The 18,466-nt window shown below is 42.4% G+C and overlaps 1 protein-coding gene across 4 annotated transcripts in view; it reads left to right on the top strand.

Moving 5' to 3' along the window:
* The window catches only part of cep170bb (centrosomal protein 170Bb), a 31,335-nt gene that overhangs the window by 8,123 nt on the left and 4,746 nt on the right, over positions 1-18,466 (top strand). For 2 of the 4 annotated variants that reach the window (XM_027005276.3, XM_027005294.3), the window contains exons 3-18: positions 4,173-4,262; positions 5,041-5,119; positions 6,757-6,815; positions 8,153-8,267; positions 8,525-8,641; positions 9,183-9,683; positions 9,826-10,940; positions 11,059-11,226; positions 11,342-11,471; positions 11,571-13,241; positions 13,391-13,628; positions 13,983-14,142; positions 17,508-17,627; positions 17,807-17,895; positions 18,140-18,233; positions 18,340-18,391. In XM_027005276.3, the coding sequence (XP_026861077.3) occupies positions 4,173-4,262; positions 5,041-5,119; positions 6,757-6,815; positions 8,153-8,267; positions 8,525-8,641; positions 9,183-9,683; positions 9,826-10,940; positions 11,059-11,226; positions 11,342-11,471; positions 11,571-13,241; positions 13,391-13,628; positions 13,983-14,142; positions 17,508-17,627; positions 17,807-17,895; positions 18,140-18,233; positions 18,340-18,391 (4,798 nt within the window). The remainder of the gene's footprint in view (positions 1-4,172; positions 4,263-5,040; positions 5,120-6,756; positions 6,816-8,152; positions 8,268-8,524; positions 8,642-9,182; positions 9,684-9,825; positions 10,941-11,058; positions 11,227-11,341; positions 11,472-11,570; positions 13,242-13,390; positions 13,629-13,982; positions 14,143-17,507; positions 17,628-17,806; positions 17,896-18,139; positions 18,234-18,339; positions 18,392-18,466) is intronic. The other 2 variants (XM_027005285.3, XM_081718154.1) reach the window with 2 other exon arrangements.

Raw genomic sequence — 18,466 nt, forward strand, 5'->3', positions numbered from 1 at the left:
GTGAGTTGTTCTTCCTCTCGCCCCCTGTTTAAATTACCGGTTAAGGTATCGTGCAAAGGCTGTGTACTGTCATCTTATGCCCTAGTGGATTCAGGAGCTGCAGGGAATGTCATGGACTGGGGCTTTGCGAGGAAGCTAGGTATCAAGCCCATTGCTCTTCCCTCCTCGCTAAACGTACAGGCCCTGGATGGGGGTCTGGTAGGCCCAGGATATATTACCCATGTAACTCCCCGGGTTCTCCTTTTCACTCGGGAGGGACATAAGGAACATATCAGTTTCTTCCTCCTGCCTGGCCTGTCTCACTCTCTCACCCTAGGTTTGCCTTGGCTACGTGCACACAATCCACAGATGCTGTGGATGAAAAACCAGATCCTGCAGTGGGCACCATCCTTCTATCGGAGGTGCTTCCCAAACATGGCAGTACCCCTCCAGGCTACTTCAATAGAAAGCCCTGAAGCTGATAGGCATGTGCCTATTCCTTTAGAGTACCAGGACCTGGAGCAGGTCTTCAGCCCCAGCAAAGCCACTCAGCTTCCACTGCATCGATACTGGGACTGCACTGTAACACTCAAGGAGGGAGCGGTGCCCCATCGGTGCAGGATCTACCCCCTCTCTCAGGAGCAGGAGCAGGCTATGAAACAGTATTTCAAAGAGGCGCTGCAACTAGGGTATGTCCGACCCTCGACCACTCCAGCATCAGCAGCGGTCTTCTTTGTAAAGAAGAGGGAGAGACCTTGTTGTGGACTACCGAGGACTCAACAAGCTGGTGCAGTACCCGTATCCCTTTCCCCTGGTACCAGCAGCACTTGAACAACTGAGAGCGGCCAGGTATTTCATGAAACCGGATTTATGTAGCGCATACAACCTAATCTGGATCAAGGAGGGAGACGAATGGAAAACAGCCTTCAGCACCTCCACGGGCCAATATGAGTATTTGGTTCTGCCGTATGGTCTGGCAATGGCCCCGCCGATTTTCCAGGCCTACATTAATGAGGTTCTTTGGGAGTTTTTGGGAAGATCCGTCATCGCCTGTGTTGAGGGCATTTTGTTCTATTCCCCCTCTCGGAAACAACATGTGCGTGACGTGTGGGCCGTGCTACAGACCTTGTTAGTGACCCCCTGTAATGTAAGGCTGAGAAATGTGAATTCCACCGCAAGGAGGTTGACTTTCTAGGGTACGCTATTCAATAAGTGAGTGTGAGTATGCAACCAGACAAGGTGGAGGCAGTGAAGGTGTGGCCAAGGCCGCTTACACGCAAAGCACTACAATGCTTTCTGGGATTCGCCAACTTTTATATGGAGGCACTGGCTTGAGGGAGCAAGACGCCCATTATACCGACCACAAGAACCTAGAATACCTTCAGACCACCAAGAGACTAAACGCCAAGCAGGCCAGGTGGTCAATCTTCTTCTTCTCCCGGTTTCAGTTCAAAGTCACCTACAGGCCAGGAGAGAAGAACACCCGAGCGGACGTGCTCTCTCGACAATACACAGCAGAAACGCGGTCCATGAGCTCAGAGCCGGTTCTCTTGCCCACCTGCTTTTTGGAGTCCCTGGAATAGGAATTGGACCAACAGATCAAGGCTGCTAATCCTCATCCATAATGTCCCGCCAATCGTCCCCCAGCACATCGAGGTGCACTTATCACGTGGGCACGCACATCCTTGGGGAGGGGTCATCCAGGCGCAGCCCGCACCACGCAACTGATTGGAGCACGTAATTGGTGGCCTGCTATGCCCAAAGAAGTAGTGAGGTATGTGGCTTCCTGTCCCGGTTGCGCACACAGCAAGGTGCCCCTTGCCTACAACCCACCAGCCAAGGTCCCACCTGGCAGTGTACTTTGTAACCGACTTGCCAGTCTCTGAGGGCAACACCACGATTCTGACTGTCGTGGATCGGTTCTCAAGATGGTTCGATTTGTCCCTTTGGTAGCCCTGCCCACCACATTAGACCTACTGTTCCACCAGGACAATTCGGTCTACCTGAGGACATCGTTTCAGACCGAGGTCCCCAGTTTGCATCACAGGTATGGAAGGAATTACTGGGCAAGCTTAACATCACGGTTATCTTGACGTCTGGTTACCACCCCCAGGCCAATGAGCAGGTGGAAAGGGTTAACCAGGAGCTGGTTAAATTCTTGCGCCTCTATTGTAACCACTACCCAGAGACATGGAGTGCGTATCTCCCATGGGCAGAATACACACAGAACTCCATGTGACACACAGGAACTGGTCTCACTCCCTTTGAGTGTGTTCTAGGCTACCAACCGCCTCTCTACCCCTGGAACGTCCCTACATCGGACCACCCGGCGGTGCATAGATGGTGTCAGGAAAGCGAACAGACCTGGGAAGAGACACACCAGGACCTACGTAGGGCGATTGCTGCCTACAAGAAGGCCGATCAGAAAAGAGGAGAGACCCCCAAGTAGGAGATTGGGCAGAAGGTGTGGGTCTCTACCAGGGATGGCCGTGCAGGAGCCACAGGCAAGCTCGAGGCAAGGTATGAGGGCCCCTACTCCATTACTGGCCGGGTTAATGAGGTAACCTATAGAGTAGGCCTGACGGGGAATAGTCGGGCTTCCCGGGCCTTCCACGTATCCTCACTGAAGCCCGTGAAGGAGGGTCCCCTTGCGGAGGAGGGGGGGATTCCCCGGATGTCCCTCCCCCGCCTCTGGAGACGGAGGACAGCCCGGCATACAGGGTGCATTCTCTGCTGGACTCCCGTAGGAGGGGGAGGGGCCTCCAGTACCTGGTGGACTGGGAGGGATACGGCCCTGAGGAGCGACCTCATTGCCTCGTTCCAAAGGCGGCGCCCGCTGAGGCCTGACCTGGGTCAACCACGGGCCGCGGGCCGATCAGGGCCTTTGGGGGGGGGGGGCAGTTCTGTCACGGTTGGCCGGTCCCCTAAGGGGGGGGGGGGGGGGGGGGAGAGACACGCCCCTGCCAGACCAGGACCGTGTCACTCACTTTCCCCGCTCGCAGTCACCTGTCTCCTGACAGGAGACACCTGCGTCTCATTTACCTGTACGCGTATTTGTACACCCACAGGTTCGGAGGGACAGCGCTGCACATTAGTATTCAAACCACACGAGCCTACTGGAGAGACGCTACTCTGCTCCTGAAAAGCCACTAGACTCGGTATTGCTGCATTGAGAAAATGAGTAATAAAGAACCTGTTACTGGAACTTCACCTCTCGCTTCCTCTCTGCCACTGACGTCACAGTATGCTACCATACTGAATTTCAGTATGGTATTGGCATAGGGGCAGATTGTGTGCATGTGTGTGTGGGTGTGGGTGTGTGCGCACGTACATTTCTGTGCGTGGCTGCATGTGTCTTTGTGCACATTTGAGCACACAAATACTAGAGAATTATTTCTTTCTACAAAAAGGATTTAGTAAATTAATTTAATTGCCAATACTATTGTAAATGGGATACATTTTAAACTGTTAATGTATGGTGTCCACTACAGTGGACAGTTGTGTGTCCATCAAAATAATACATATTGAAAAATTAATCTATTGGTCAAGTCTTGTTTGGAGGTAAAAAGCTTACAAAAAAATCCATCTAACAATTTTAATAATTCATGCTTGAAAAGGCTACACTAAGTGGGTTGCCCTCAGCTTTTGTCACAGGAATGTTCAAAAAGAATCTGAGTAATTTGAGCACAAACATATTTAGCTGTATCTTTTACATGACTGTTGGGAGACATAATTTCAGGAATCTATGCTAAAGATAAAGCACAGAATCTTCTATTTGGTCTAAAGGAGTCATGGTTATGTTTGCTGGTGCCAGAGGTTTTGTAGATTCTGGTGGGCACCTCTTACTGTGAAGCAGAGAGCAGATCTACTGTGGAGGGTTTTGTATGGGGCCTACAGCTACCAAGAGATATGTGGAGCATATTGATCTATTTGGAGAAAGGGTTCGTGAAATGGAGGAAACACTTCAACACTTTTTTTTTTTTTATAAGATTTTTCCCTCCAAGTTTGTATTGTGGTATGGAAGGGAACACACATTTCGATTCTGAAAAAAAATGTTAGGCTTATAATTGAATATGCCTATTCAACTTTGTCTAGTCTAGGAAGACCCATAAGCAACTTTTCTCTTAGGTGTGGCAGTAGGCTTTGTAACAGTAAAGGAAATTTCTATTTCTCTTTCCTTTTCCTCCACCCAGTCTCGCAGTGTGGATAAACAGCATGCAGTCATTAACTTCAGCCCTGCCACAGATGAACACCTGGTTAAAGATCTGGGCAGTCTGAATGGGGTAACATCAAACTCATGCTCACTAATCCAAAGTGTCTCACTATTCACAGAGGACTCATGAAATAATACAATATAGACAGCAAATTTACTTTTGCATATTATTCCAAAACATAACCATTCACTTCACATGCATTTTAAATTAACAGATTAGTTTGTCTTTGACATATTATAGAAACTTTATTAAACACTTCAAACTTTCATCGGCGCTGGCAGTGGATGGTGTGGCATGACTATTGACAGTTTAGTGAAGCAGTAATGAAGCTTGGGAATCGGAAAGCTTCCCTTTCTCTCAAATTACCTTGGTGGCATGTACTGAACCTGCAGTAGCACTGAAACCACACAAAAATCTTAATACTCCACTGCAGTACCTGCTTAACTATAACATTATCAAAATATATAGATTTGACTGGTGATGGGTGTTAAATGTTGATTTAATTAAATTGTTTAAGCAAATGAAAATCTACAGGAGACTGTGACCTTAATTTACACACCAGAATTGTTTGTATTAATCAGTTATTTAATATCAAGCATTTGTTGTAGTAATGGTGTGTTGTATTAACAATAAAACCTAAATAAAACATTTAACAGGCATTAGCAATACATTTATTAGCATAATTGGGATTAGATGAGCCAACTTTTATAAAAATAACTCTTTATAGAGTGGGTATAATTTAAAAGCAGTTCCATTAAAAAAAAATGCATAATTTTAGTTATTTGACTAATACATCTGCCTTTATAGCATGCCTTATAATGCATTTTTGCTCTTCTGTTCCCCTCAGACATTTGTGAATGACCTAAGGATCCCTGATCAGACCTACATCACTCTGAAGCTGTCTGACAGCATTCGCTTTGGATACGATATCCTTTTGTTGCTAGAAATAGTGACTGGCTTTAATATCTGTATGTGTGGCTAATAAGACTAAAGTGGTTAACATTGCTTGCACTTCTATGACATAAGGCTCTGGTCACATTTGGCATTAAACATGTGCCTTGAATGATTTGATCACCAGGGACTACAAAATGCATAATTCTTTACACCTGGCATATGGAGCCTATTTACACATTGCATTAACATTTTTTGGTGATCGGATTTCGACCGCATGAAAAGCCAGGTGTAAGCCACTGTGATTGGATCACTTGGACAATATTTTTAGGTGGTCAGAGACCCACATTTAATAGTGTAAAGAGAATGCATCTTTTGTATCCACATACAATTCTGCAAGCAGAAATTCAGTGCTGGCTGACTGCAGAAATTAGAGCAGCTGCCAAACAAAACCTTATCCTGCAACCAAGCAGATGTTTTGTTGCCTGTTGTAGATTGTTTCTGCCAGTATTTGACAGCATTTAATACACTGATAATAGCTGATGAGGAAACATTTTTTACAGTAGGTTTCAGGAAGTAAAATGGAAAGATGTGAGGGTTGGAGTGCTTTATACATGGGAAAGTAAGATCAGATGCATTTTAGTGACGGTGAAATCTGGATGAAATGAATCCAGATAAAAGCTTAATATGAAACACATTAAAGCAAGGTGTAAACAGGCTATTTGAATGCATCTCGAGTGACCACTGAAAGAAGTGCAATGGACATTTACTAGGTCACTCTTCTACATTCATTCTACATTTGTTTTAAAACAGTAATGTCCTATGAATCCTTGCTTGTGTTTAGTGCAGGAAGTTACAAAATTTTCAGTTGTGTTGCCTGCTGTGCCAACTTATGAACAAATGAGAGAGGAGACACCAATTGAAAGTGCCAGACACCAATTGAAAGTGGACTGACTAATTTGATTACAACACATCTCCAAGACACACTGTACCCTGTTTATGCCTTTCTCACACTCTGGCCACTCATGATCTGATCACCCTGGACACATGTTAATGGTAGGTGTGAAAAGGGCCTTTGAGAAGTCAAGCCACACATGAAGAATTACAGGCATATGCAAACACAAAAATGGTACATGTTTAATGGAGTGCATGTATTTCTCCATTTTCTGTCAGCCTTGTAATTGTACTTTAGCTTAATATATAAAACTAGCAAATATATTGTTTTGTCTTTATTTCCAAACCTTTCATGTGCTTTGTTTTTTTAAACTTGCCACAACCCCATTCAGGTATCTCTCATTTCCTTGTCACTTATCACGGATCCATTCCACCTGTGTCTTGTTTCACCCTTGTTTCACTGTGTATAAAACCCACTCTCTATCCAATCCCCAATCCCCCGCCTGCCCGGCTGGTTATTGTATTGGATTATTTTGCAGTTGTCTGGTGTTGTATGGTCTTCACATCCATGTGTATGCTAGGCATTTATATTAAATCTTCGTTTCACTTTTGGTTTTATTTTGTTTGCTTGTTCCTTTAAATAAACTTGTGGCTTGCATTCTGCCTCTATATCTTGCCTTTGCACTGTCAGTCGATTCATTTTGCATGTTTTAAGAGTTTTTTTAAAGTTATTAATTGCAGATATTATAGCAAATATTATCTTAACTCAGAAAATAACATTCCCATGTGTATGTTCTCGAGCGGAGTCAACACAAAGTTCCAGAGGAGGCCCTTAAGGTAGGTTACACTTTGACCATAATCGTTTTATGAAGCATAATCCTTAAATATGCAATCTGGCATAAGAATGCAAATTGAGTTGGAGTGTAGATTTGTGGTGTGACTTAATTTGTGGCACTTTTTCAATTTAACATGAAGTAATGGTTTGAATATGGTGACAGTTATGCAAAATTTCTCTCAAGGGCATTGTAGTCTTCTCCTGGGTCATTCCTCATATCCGAATTTCTTTAAAGCAGAGCTAGCTTTGCCTTAGTCTGTGACTTCATAAATTAAGGGAAAGTATATATAGTGAGTGCTGGTGCATTGGGAGTGTAACAAATCATAAACAAAACACTATGCAGGCAGAAATTGCAAGGTGATTGAGTGCCTTTATTTGTGAGTACTCCTGGAATATAATGTGATGGTAGTACATCCAAAGAGGGCAAGGGAACCCCATGGTCAGTGCTGATTAGCAGAAGGGTCTGAAGTGCTAGTGAGAGTGGAGATCAGGGAGGAATGGAGAAGCGAAAGACACACAGCTTTTGAGTGGAGCTCCAGTGGGATGAGCTGCTGTTGTGTTGATTACAACCTGAGTAGTCGACCAGAGGGAGAGAGAGAAAAGGGAGGCAAATGGAGAAAACCAGGCTGTTCATACTACGTGTCCCTAAGTAAAGCACAGGGAAGACTCTTGGCTATTATCCTAGCAGTTTATTTATCCCTGCTACGTGATGCCAGGTGAAGACCTACAGGTGCAATAATCAACTAGCAGCCATCAGTTGTTTCATGCCATACTGAATGGTCTCCAGCACATTGGAGAGAGCTCTGCAATCTAGGAGGCTTGGATTCGGTGGACCCTTCTTCCACTTACACAATATATGTATGGTATATATTGTGGTATTTTCAGGCAGGCTCAATGTTAGATTTTCACTACATGATTACTATGGTCAAAAGAATTCACAATAACATTATCGTGATGTCTATAGAAATTTTTAAAAGGTATGCAAGCCGCTGTCCGTTTGAGAGAAACAACCCACCAATCATGCCTTGATCATGCTGCTGCTCTGTGTTTCAGTAGATCACAGTTTAAATGAGAGCTGTATATGAGCTGCCTATAACTGCTGTAGCCTTACAGACTTGTGTTGTGCATACATGATAAAAAATGTAAACTAATGTTATGAAACGTGTGTGTTTGTGTGTGTGTGTGTGTGTAAGTACACACACTACACTATATATGTGTGTGAATGCCTCTCTACAGTACCTCGTCCTACACCACTATATGGCTATTTATATATAAACATAAATATATGTCGGCCTTTTGATAATGCAAACTGATTATTTATTTCCTCATGCTTTTGCAGCATGAGAAATACACCAATCAGCTACACATGGGTTTGAAAGCCAGTGAGGAGAAGAGGCAAGATCTGCAAGAGGAGAGATCTAAATTAGAGAGATTTGAACGCAAGGGTCTCACAGGTAAGAGAATGAGGTTTGAGAAATGAATATGGGACACTGGAACTGTTTTGCACAATGGAGAAATGTTCCTTGAACGTAACCTATTGCATTGTGCAAGTTTCATTCACAAGTGCTCATAGGCTGCTCAAGCAGTGACGCATTAGATCTTTAGTTTTGCTGTATATTGACTGATATATCCAGTCTTAATACACCCCAGTACATATAAACTTTGTATTCTTGTGTGTGTGTGTTTGTTTTTCACTAATTCTTCTCTACAGAGGCCCCTGTACCTCGTCCCACACCACTGTATGGCCAGCCATCATGGTGGGGAGAAGAGGACTTGGGAAACAAGGGTCCAGATAATGAATCATGCAAGATAGACAACAGATATACTGGTAGGTTTTTCCCCCCAAGAGCCATTCAAATAAACTCCACCCTCAAGATTTATTTGTCCAAGACATTATCATAATGCACTGTGGTTAGCACTGCTGCCTCACAGCTAGTGACTAGGTTTGATTCCTGTCCTTGCATGGGTTTCCTTTCTGTATTCTGGTCTCCTCCCACATTCCAAAAAGGTTAGGTTGCATTGACTGGCATCTCTACATTGGCACAGTGTAAAATAGTGGGTGTCTGTACATGTTTCCTGTGACAGACCGCCATTCTGTCCAGGGTTGGTTACTGCTTTACACTTTGTGCTGCCAGGGTAGGCTCCAGTCCACTGTGACCCTGAATTGGATTAAGTGGCTTAGAGGATGGATGATCATAATGTAGTACATCATTGAAATGTCCCTTTGCAGACAAGTCCTGGCTTATTATCTTTTCTGTAGCATTAAATGGTATAGTTGAATGTTTCAGACTATGGAATATAGTGAGACTTTGATGCCTAAGAGAAGTTGTACTAGTTCATACCCATTTTGTTCTGCTGTCTGTATACAGAGATTCATAAAGAGGACCTTGATGCTGAAGCAGAGGTCAGTGGCTCTCTTCAGGATTTTCATGATAGCCAAAGCAAATCAGCATTTGTGTACCATCGGGAGCCAAGCTATTTTGAGATTCCCACCAAGGAGTTCCCAACACACCCAGTGACCCCAGCAGTGGAGCTAAACGATTTTCCAACCAAAGATACTAATGCTCTCCTGACTCCCACACCACCAGTTGTCCAGAGCCATGCCTCGTTCACCATTGAGTTTGATGAATGCACACCAGGAAAGATAAAAATCAAGGACCATGTGACTAAGTTCTCATCTCACCAGCGCAGCAAACAGCAGCAGAATAGGAAGCCACTGGCTACTGCACCTGTGGATGTTCTGTCAGCCGAGAGTAAGGTGGCTGACTGGTTGGTGCAGAGTGATGTCAGCATGATTCATAGGCGGCCACCTTGTGATGATGTCTACAGCACCAAGAGTGATCTTGCTATGCACATTAGGACACTCAAAGGTAAAAACGGTTTTTAAAGCTATATTTATAAATTGCACTTTGTTTGTAGATGCATGTTTTCCATATGCTGTACAACATCTTTTGATTTGCCTTGATAAATCTCTGGAAATATCACTGTAAAATGTTTACATTTGCTTTGTAGGCCACCATCATGAAGATGGTACTCAAAGTGATTCAGAAGATCCAGTAATTAAAGAAAAGGGAAGCAATTCACATTACTCAACCCAGTTACACCAATCAACCATTTCCAAAATATCTGGGACATCTGATACATTGCCACCCCAACAGTCCATCCATTCCAATGGTTCTTTCCAGCCTCAGCCACTGTTACCATTCAAACAAGTTCAGGACTTTTACGTGCATCCAGAGAAAAATGATGCTACACATGTGGAGGAAACCACCTCTCTTACTGAAAGTCTCGTGAAGTCTGGACATCGGGAGACCCTTAGCCAACAGGCCTTTATCATTGAGTTTCTCGATGACAATCCCCGAAAGAAGCGTTCGCAGTCATTCACCCACAATCCAGCACATGCAGAAACCTATTCTGCTCTGAAGGCCAAATTGGACAGACGTAAGGGTGGGGCTTATGGTGAAAGACCCGCCTCAGTGCATGGGCATATTCCTGCTACACAGCAAATTACAGTTCCTCTTAAAGGCTCCAGTCATAGTGGTCTCCAAAGGTCCAGTTCACTAAAGAGGGAGAAAACAGAAGAGCCAATTAACCGGAGCAGTATTTCTCCCTCCTCATCTGGCCCTTCCTCTCGTTGTTCTCCAGCTATTACCAGTAAGCCTTTTGGTAGTGTTGGAAAGAAGTCTAAGATGGCTCAAGATTTTTCTGCTGAGTTACATAAGGACTCGGAACAGATATCTCCATCACCCAAGTCAGCACCACCAGTGATGGTGTCTCCAGCTCACAATCTTCTCACACCATCTCCACCAAATACATGTGGGCCCTCCAGTGTCTCCTACACATCCTCTCCATCTCAGCTACCGGCACTTTCCCAGGCAATTTTTTCATCCTCTTCCCCTGTCACAGTTCCATCTCACCAACCAACCTTGAGTCTAGTCTCCAGTACCTCCCCTGTAAGCTCATCCTTCCCCCAGCTTTCTTCAGTAGCAGTGTCTGGGGTAGATTCAAAGTCCTCTAGGATGGTGCACACAGAGGAGGAAGATAGTTTAAGTGATGCTGGAACCTACACCATTGAGACAGAATCTCAGGATAAAGAAGTGGAAGAGGCTCGGAATATGATCGATCAGGTGGAAAATCTGTTAGGTGCTTTTAGCTCATGTCATAGGTTCTACACAGACCTATATGCATATGAATAGCATTCCCTTAACATTAAACTATGAAATTATATTTTCACTCTTTCAACAGGTTTTTGGTGTACTTGATGCCCCAGAATACAGTGGTCAAACCTTTGGAGTTTATAGACCTGTCATCAATGAGCAAGCAATCTTTAACCATGTTCAGAGTGGATCTGTTGATATGCCAACAGCAGGTCTTAGTGGCAGTCTCAGTGGGGACCCAGCTAGCTTGGTGCAGGTAGTATTCACATGGGAACTATATTACATTCTCTCGTTCCTGAACTTGTTTTAGGATTACCAATAATAAAGTGAAACTTAACTGTCATTGAATTGCTTTCCTTTATTGAATGTAGGGACATACTGACCTGGAGGGACAACCTAAATGGGTGTCTCGGTGGGCAAGCCTAGCAGACACTTACAGTGAAGCTGGTACCACACAGGCACCTTCAGGAACTTCAACCCAAGGAGAGCTTGCCATCAGAGGTGAAGTATTTAAAGTGAACTATCAGAGACTTTTATGTGAATGGAGACATTGCCATCTTTGCAATCAATTTGAATAGGTAAACTCTTTTGGTATTGCAGATGGCAGAGTGGCACTGATGGTTAGCCAAAGTTTAGAGAATTCAGAATCAGAGTGCAGTCAGAGCTCCAGAACCAGGAGACTTCTTCCTCAAGTCCCTCCTGCAGGAGAGAAGCAGGAGATTTCCACACCAAACATTCTGATCCAACATAACCCCAACCTGAATAATGAGCCAACAGAAAGAAGCTCCAGAACACCACAGCAGCAGGACTCTACCCACAGGCTGAAGGTCCAGGATGATGTAGATCCTGATAGCTTGAGTGACACAAGTCGTTCAGATGATGGTTCCATCCTTGACAGAAACACAAGGACTCAGGGGCATCACAGGCCTACTACACCATCACCAACTGAAAATGTTCCCCACAAGGTGCCAGCAACCACACCTAAATCCACTTCATTCTACATTGGTTCTGAGGATGGTTCATGTAAATCGGATACTTTCCGGATTGCTGCTCTGTCCCAGACTGACAGAGATCCCTCTTTAAAGCTGCCTCCAACTACTGTCTTGATAAGACACCTAAGCAGCCATGAGCCAAGGCGGCCGGTGAAGCCTAACTCTTCAGCACCCAACCTTCAAAATCAAGAGAGAGATGCAGTGTTCTCCAAAGAGCACTACTCATCATCTTTTGTCCGTCAGGAGAGCTTTACCAAAGATCGGCCAAGTGACAACATTCAGGTTAAAAGGTTACCACACATCTCTAGTCACCCTGCCTTAAGGGACCTAGGAACAGGAGGAAGTGACAGTGCTTTATCTGATGATATGAGAAATTTGGTGTCCCAAGAGAGCAAGCAAGCAGTATCTGCTCAGCCATGTAAAAATGGGGGTTCCCTTGGACAAGCAGACGATTCTCTTTCTGGTGAATCAGATGTGGACACTGCCAGTTCTGTGAGTGTGGTCAGCAGTAAAAATGCCCCAGTCAGTGCATCCATCAAACGGACATCTTCCAATGGACTCTGTAAGGACAAATGTGCTTCTAGTCTGTCTGCTCAACCAACAGCTCGTGATCGACTTTCAGAAAAACGACGTAACCATGCCACTGCAGATAACACTGCAAAAGCTGAGGTAGCCCACCATTTCCAGTTACACCACAGTGCTGGTAACCGTGCTTCGTTAGATCTCTCTGAGAACCAGAACAGCCATGGCCAGCAGCTGTGGCCTGACACTGCTGCCTCTGACCACGAGTCATGCTCAAGACCTGCCAACCACAAGAAACTCACAGGAACCCTGCAAAAGGAAGATATTAGGAAATCAAACAAAGCAGGTCTTCAAGTGCTGACTCGATCCAACAGTCTTTCAGCCCCCAGACCCACCCGAGCCTCCATGCTGCGTCGTGCCCGGTTGGGAGATACTTCTGACAATGAGGGAGCAGAAACAGACCGTGGCTCTCAGAGTTCAGAGCACACAAAGATTCCTGGTGATGGGAAGAAACTGTCTAGGTTGGACATTCTGGCCATGCCCCGCAAGCGCACAGGGTCTTTCACTGCTCCAAGTGATAATGAATCAATTAGTGTCAAACCCGGGACACCCAGCCGTGCAGCTGAAAGTAGCATCAGTGGGCGTAAACTTTCTTCAGGGGAACCAAAACAGACAACCATTAAAGGGACTTCAGCTGTAGAGAAACATTCCTCCATGCGCACACGCACTAGCCAGGCAAAACACAATAGCACAAACAGTGAGTATGAGCCAAACAAATTCTTTTCAGATACCCACTGCACCTACCTATGAATGATGCTGCTCAAAATGTGTAACATTAGCATCATATTGTTGATAAAGTTTTGTTGGAACATCAACATTACCTTTGTCCTCCTCTTTTCCCTGGAGGTTCTCGACGGAGACAGAAGGGTTTCGACTATTCTTCTACATCAGAGGAGGAGTTTGAAACCAGTTCCAATTCTAAAAACAAACATGCTCATGCATCAGCCTCAACGCAGACGCAGACACAAACACCAAAAAAGAAGATCCAAGCTCGGCTGAAGCCTGGTTCCTTGGAGACAGAGGAGGAAGAAGCTCAGAATAAACACTACCAAAACTGGTCCACTCACAGTGCAGAAATTGCCAGGTCATTTGCCCAGAGATTCCCTGAATACTGAATGAACAATTATCTTGGCATTCACCAATAGTACTTATAGGACACCAATAGTACTTATAGGACCCTGAAATTCATGAATATTATGCAGTGTAATGCTTGCCCTTTTTGCATTTTTGTTTATAAAAACCGCCACTGTCAATTACTAGTAGTGTTCCACAGATTGATGAAAATATCTGTTCAAGAGCTTTCTGATTTCATTTAGGTCATACAATTTTAAAAAGTCTAAAATAAACATCTGCAAATCCTTATATTTTCCTCCATCATGCTATAACCACAATTAACACATACAGATACATTTTTGCTTATTTTCTACATTTGGTGCAGGCTAAGTCAAGATCTGGCCAAAGATCTTGCCATCCTAGCACGTGAAATCCATGATGTAGCTGGAGATGGCGATGCCCAAACATCTTCGGTCATGGGAACCAATACATCTCCAGGCTCCATGCCCAACACCCCTGCATCTACTATCTCTGCCAGAGAGGAGGTGGGCCTAATAACTGCATTGTTCACCAACAGCTTTCTGACGCTCATAGTTGTTCTATTGAAGATATTTGTGATGACATTTACACATTTATACATTGGCCAACACTGGTTTGTGGGTTCTTCACTTTTAATCATACTTTTATTTTCAGTCATATTTTTATCATCGCAATATGGGTTTGCACAATAAACACTGTAGTAACATCTCAAAAGTGGTGAATAACAGCTACATTCAAATTACCTGTGCACAGCAGCAGTGAACTCTTCACACTGGATATGTTCACTTGAAAAGTAAACTGGCTGAACACACAAGCCAATCTAGCCAAATATGCTAGCTGATAGCCTGAGTACTACCAGGTCAAGTGCCAAACAACCACAGAGTATCAAAGAGGTGAGGAGGAATTGATACAGAAAAGGGGAGTCACACCTGTTCTATTGAAATACTTTGGTTTTAGATGAGAGAACCAAGCTGATTGCAGTTTTGTGCAAAGACATTGTGGCTGCTGTCACAGGAAACATGTCAAACCTTTATCACTACTTTACTTTAATACTCTTAGGCCCATGAGGATACTGGTATTTTGTAGCACATGTTCTGTTTAAAGACTAGCCAAAACAATGTTCATCATAGTAAAAAGTATTAGATTTCTAAGACTTTAATGATCAAAACTGAACTTTGGAAGATTTCTCTACAACCAACAATAGACATCAACAACTCAAAGCAAAAACTCATTGGATCCTCCAAATCCAAACAATTTTTTATTAATTCATTAACTATTATAAAGGAATCACGTTGTGTGTCGCATCACAATATTAATGCCTAATGTCTGCTAATCAGTGGGAATAACATATGTCGAAAAAAATGTTACATAGTATTCAGCAAGTGCAGTACAGCATTGAGAAGCATAAGAAGATTAAAAACCTAGCAAGCCATAACCAAATAAACACAAGAAATTGTTTTTTGATCAGAGAGGTGTTATCTAAGTATAGGTAACAAGCAGGTTAAAAAGAATGTATATGGGGGAAGAAATAAAACTGGGACAGATGTATGGCCTGTTGTTGTTATATGGCTGACTTGAAGATGCCAAGAATAAAACACTACTGGAGATGCAGTTCCTTATTCAGTGTCATGTGTTGTGCTTTAGTTATGACCAGAAACACCTTGCAAGGAATATTGTGGAATATATATACTTGAACAATCCAGATGAAAATGTAATAAATCATAAGAAAAAAATATATAAACCTGGATATAACCCTTTGCATCAGGTCTTAATATGATTGTGAAATGTTTGCAAGTCCATTCCTGTCAGATCAGTGAACCATAAATGCATAGTAGCCAAGAAAATAATCAATAATGATGTGTGTCAGTACATCTAGAACAAACCCACAAAGTTTGGAATAAAGTTCTTTGTTTTAGCAGATTCAAGCAATGGATACACAAGTGATTTTGCTATCTCCACACTCGGGTCACGTGATCAAATGATGTCACAGGGCATCTTTACAAATGTCTGAGTCCAAGCCCCCAGTGAGCAAGCAAAGGGCGGCAGTGGCATGGAAACACTCCCTAGAGCACGAGGAAGAAACCTTGAGAGGAAACTCAGAGACTCAAAGGGGGGCCGCTCCTCCTGTGGCTGATCAGTTGATACTGTACTTCTCAGTGCACCACTGTTACAACTCAGTCTAGAAAAAGTTATAACATGTGTAAAAGAAACCTCTGGGTTCTCCCCATTCCCCTACTTCACATACAATCAGCATTAAAATAGTAGCATAGTTTATTTATCTTCAGTCTAAATGAAAATAATATATAAATAATATAATAAAACAGCTAATAATCACGTGAAAATAACTTGCCTAAGAAAAGAAAAGAGAATAACTAACTTAACTCCTTCACTAACACAAACTGGGAAAAAACAAAGTATAACCAAACAAGGCATAGTCACACAAAGCTTGGGCTGCTGGTAGAACCAGTAACAATCTTGAAACCACACTTCTTCCTCTCCTTGTGATCCTTTTACAGACTGCTCCTCCTGCCGGCTACCAATTGCCTCTGTCCACACTCTACCTCAAACGTCCCATAAAAAAAGAAAGACACTACAACAAAGCAAAAGAACCAAAGCAGATTCAATACGTGTGTCAAATTCAATTCATTGAGACTCTCATTGCTACACTTTGTGGGGGTTCTCTGAACTCTTGTGCTCTACCTGTGAAGACAATGAAGTGTGCCTCTGTGCCCATCACAGACAAATCATTACAGGCCACATAAGGTATTTTTTTTGCAGTGTAGGCATTGTCTATAAACTGTGTTTCATAAAATTCCACTCTTATTATTTGTGTGATACGAAATCTATAAAAAATATTTCCCCTTTGTGTTTTTTTTTTCTTCAGTTTATTGTAAATGTTTTACATTGTATGACAGAGGTGTATGAATGTTATGTGCAAATTAGCTTAGATTGTGTCCAGTTGTTCTGCAGTTAAAAATAGTATCAGTGTAAAATAAAATGAAAAGCTAGTAAAAAAAAAATGCAAAGATGATGGTTGTGGCCCAGAGAGTTTATGTACAACCACAAATAATTGTATGAGACTTCAGCAAAATTTACACATATTACAATTAGAACTAGCATGGACACACATGTAAAACAACAATCCAAACTTTGAAAGCGTGACACCATATGATTTGGTCTTCTGGTGCCATAAAGAAATAAACAGTGCCATCACATTGTGATAGCTAAAGATACTGTGCTATTTCAATGGAAAATAAAAGCTTTTTGTACTTGTTAGCTAAATAAGTTCCAACACAAACCCATTCTCCCATGACACCTGACACTGCACAAAATATTTGCACTATTATAATTTGCACAGTTGTTTCATTTAAAGAGATCATTGAATAAACTTACAAAATAGTTAGAATTATCCAGTAACCTTCAGGTAGTACTGTGCATTATCCATATGTTATTTGCAGTATTTGTAGTTGGACGTATTATTTAGTTAATTGAATATTTGTTTTGTTATTAATAAATGCTATTAATGAACCAATCTGTACTTTAAATCCATGTGTAATCTGCTTTTCTAAATGACTTAACTTCCAAAATTTAAGTATAATGCTTCAGAAATTACTGTGGACCATTTTACTCATTTAATCTTCAAATATTCATAGGTATAGTGTATGTGTGCAAGTTTTAGAGAGCTGTTTTTTTGCTGTATTTGGCACTTTTTTGACAACAAAAATGTTCAAAAGCTTTAATATTTGTGAGCAGAAAGCCCCTTTTACATTGGATTCAGAACCAGTGAAGGGATGAGTTCACAACAGTCTGAAAGAATCAGAGATGATTTTCTAAGTCATAGATGTTGTTTTTAATGTCACTGATTCTCTAGCAGCTGGTGCATCACATACCTGAGGCAAGTCTGAACTACCAGAAAGTTCCTCCAGGCTCCACCAGTCCAGTTGACTCAAATATGAATGACTCCAAACGGCGTACCTGGACCCGTGAAGAGGTCAAATTCATTCACATTAACTGAATCTTTTTCCCATTTTAAAAATGGATTCTATAATAGCCCATTTTATTTAATATGCACTATGAAGACTATCTAACTGATCTACTGATTGCCTACGAGTTATTTTGTCCAAATAAAATGCAAATTAACTTTTTTGTGACTTCACCTTCTGTATCCAGGTCCTGTTGGACAACCTAATGCTCAACCCTGTTTCTCAGCTGTCTCAGGCAATCAGAGAAAACACAGAGCAGCTGGCTGAGAAAATGAAGTAATTATCTACCTCACCTATCTTCACATTTCCTACCTTACACTGCTTATGTCATTCCATTTCCACCACCATTATTAAAACAAAATAATTTCAAATTACAAATGCTCACTCTTTGTACATTAAGTGTAAAAATATGGCATTAAGACAATATGCAATAATTTACACAGCTTGTCTTTTTTGTTGTATTTGTTTTGTTGAATCCTCACCTTTAGTGTTATGTTTTTGTTTGCTTTTCTGTCTACAGGGCTTTGTTTCACAACAAGACAGCGGTGTGGGAGGAGACTGAAGCAAAGATCAATGCTGAAAATGAAGTTCCTATCATTAAAACCTCAAACAAAGTAAGGGCCATTTGGTTTAAAACCACTGGCGTTAATGATCACAATCAAAATGGAATTTGAAATATGCCTATTTAAATTTGTGTAAGTAACCATTTCTGTGTAACAGGAAATCTCCTCTATTCTTCAAGAACTGAGAAGAGTGCAGAGACAGCTAGAGGGTGAGTTATATGTATTTATAAATTAGATTTATTTTTAATTAATGCTGACAGACTTTTACAGATATCAATTTTTTT

This window comes from Electrophorus electricus, chromosome 7 (assembly GCF_041902795.1).
Source record: "Electrophorus electricus isolate QZ-2024a chromosome 7, ASM4190279v1, whole genome shotgun sequence".
Taxonomy (NCBI): domain Eukaryota; kingdom Metazoa; phylum Chordata; class Actinopteri; order Gymnotiformes; family Gymnotidae; genus Electrophorus; species Electrophorus electricus.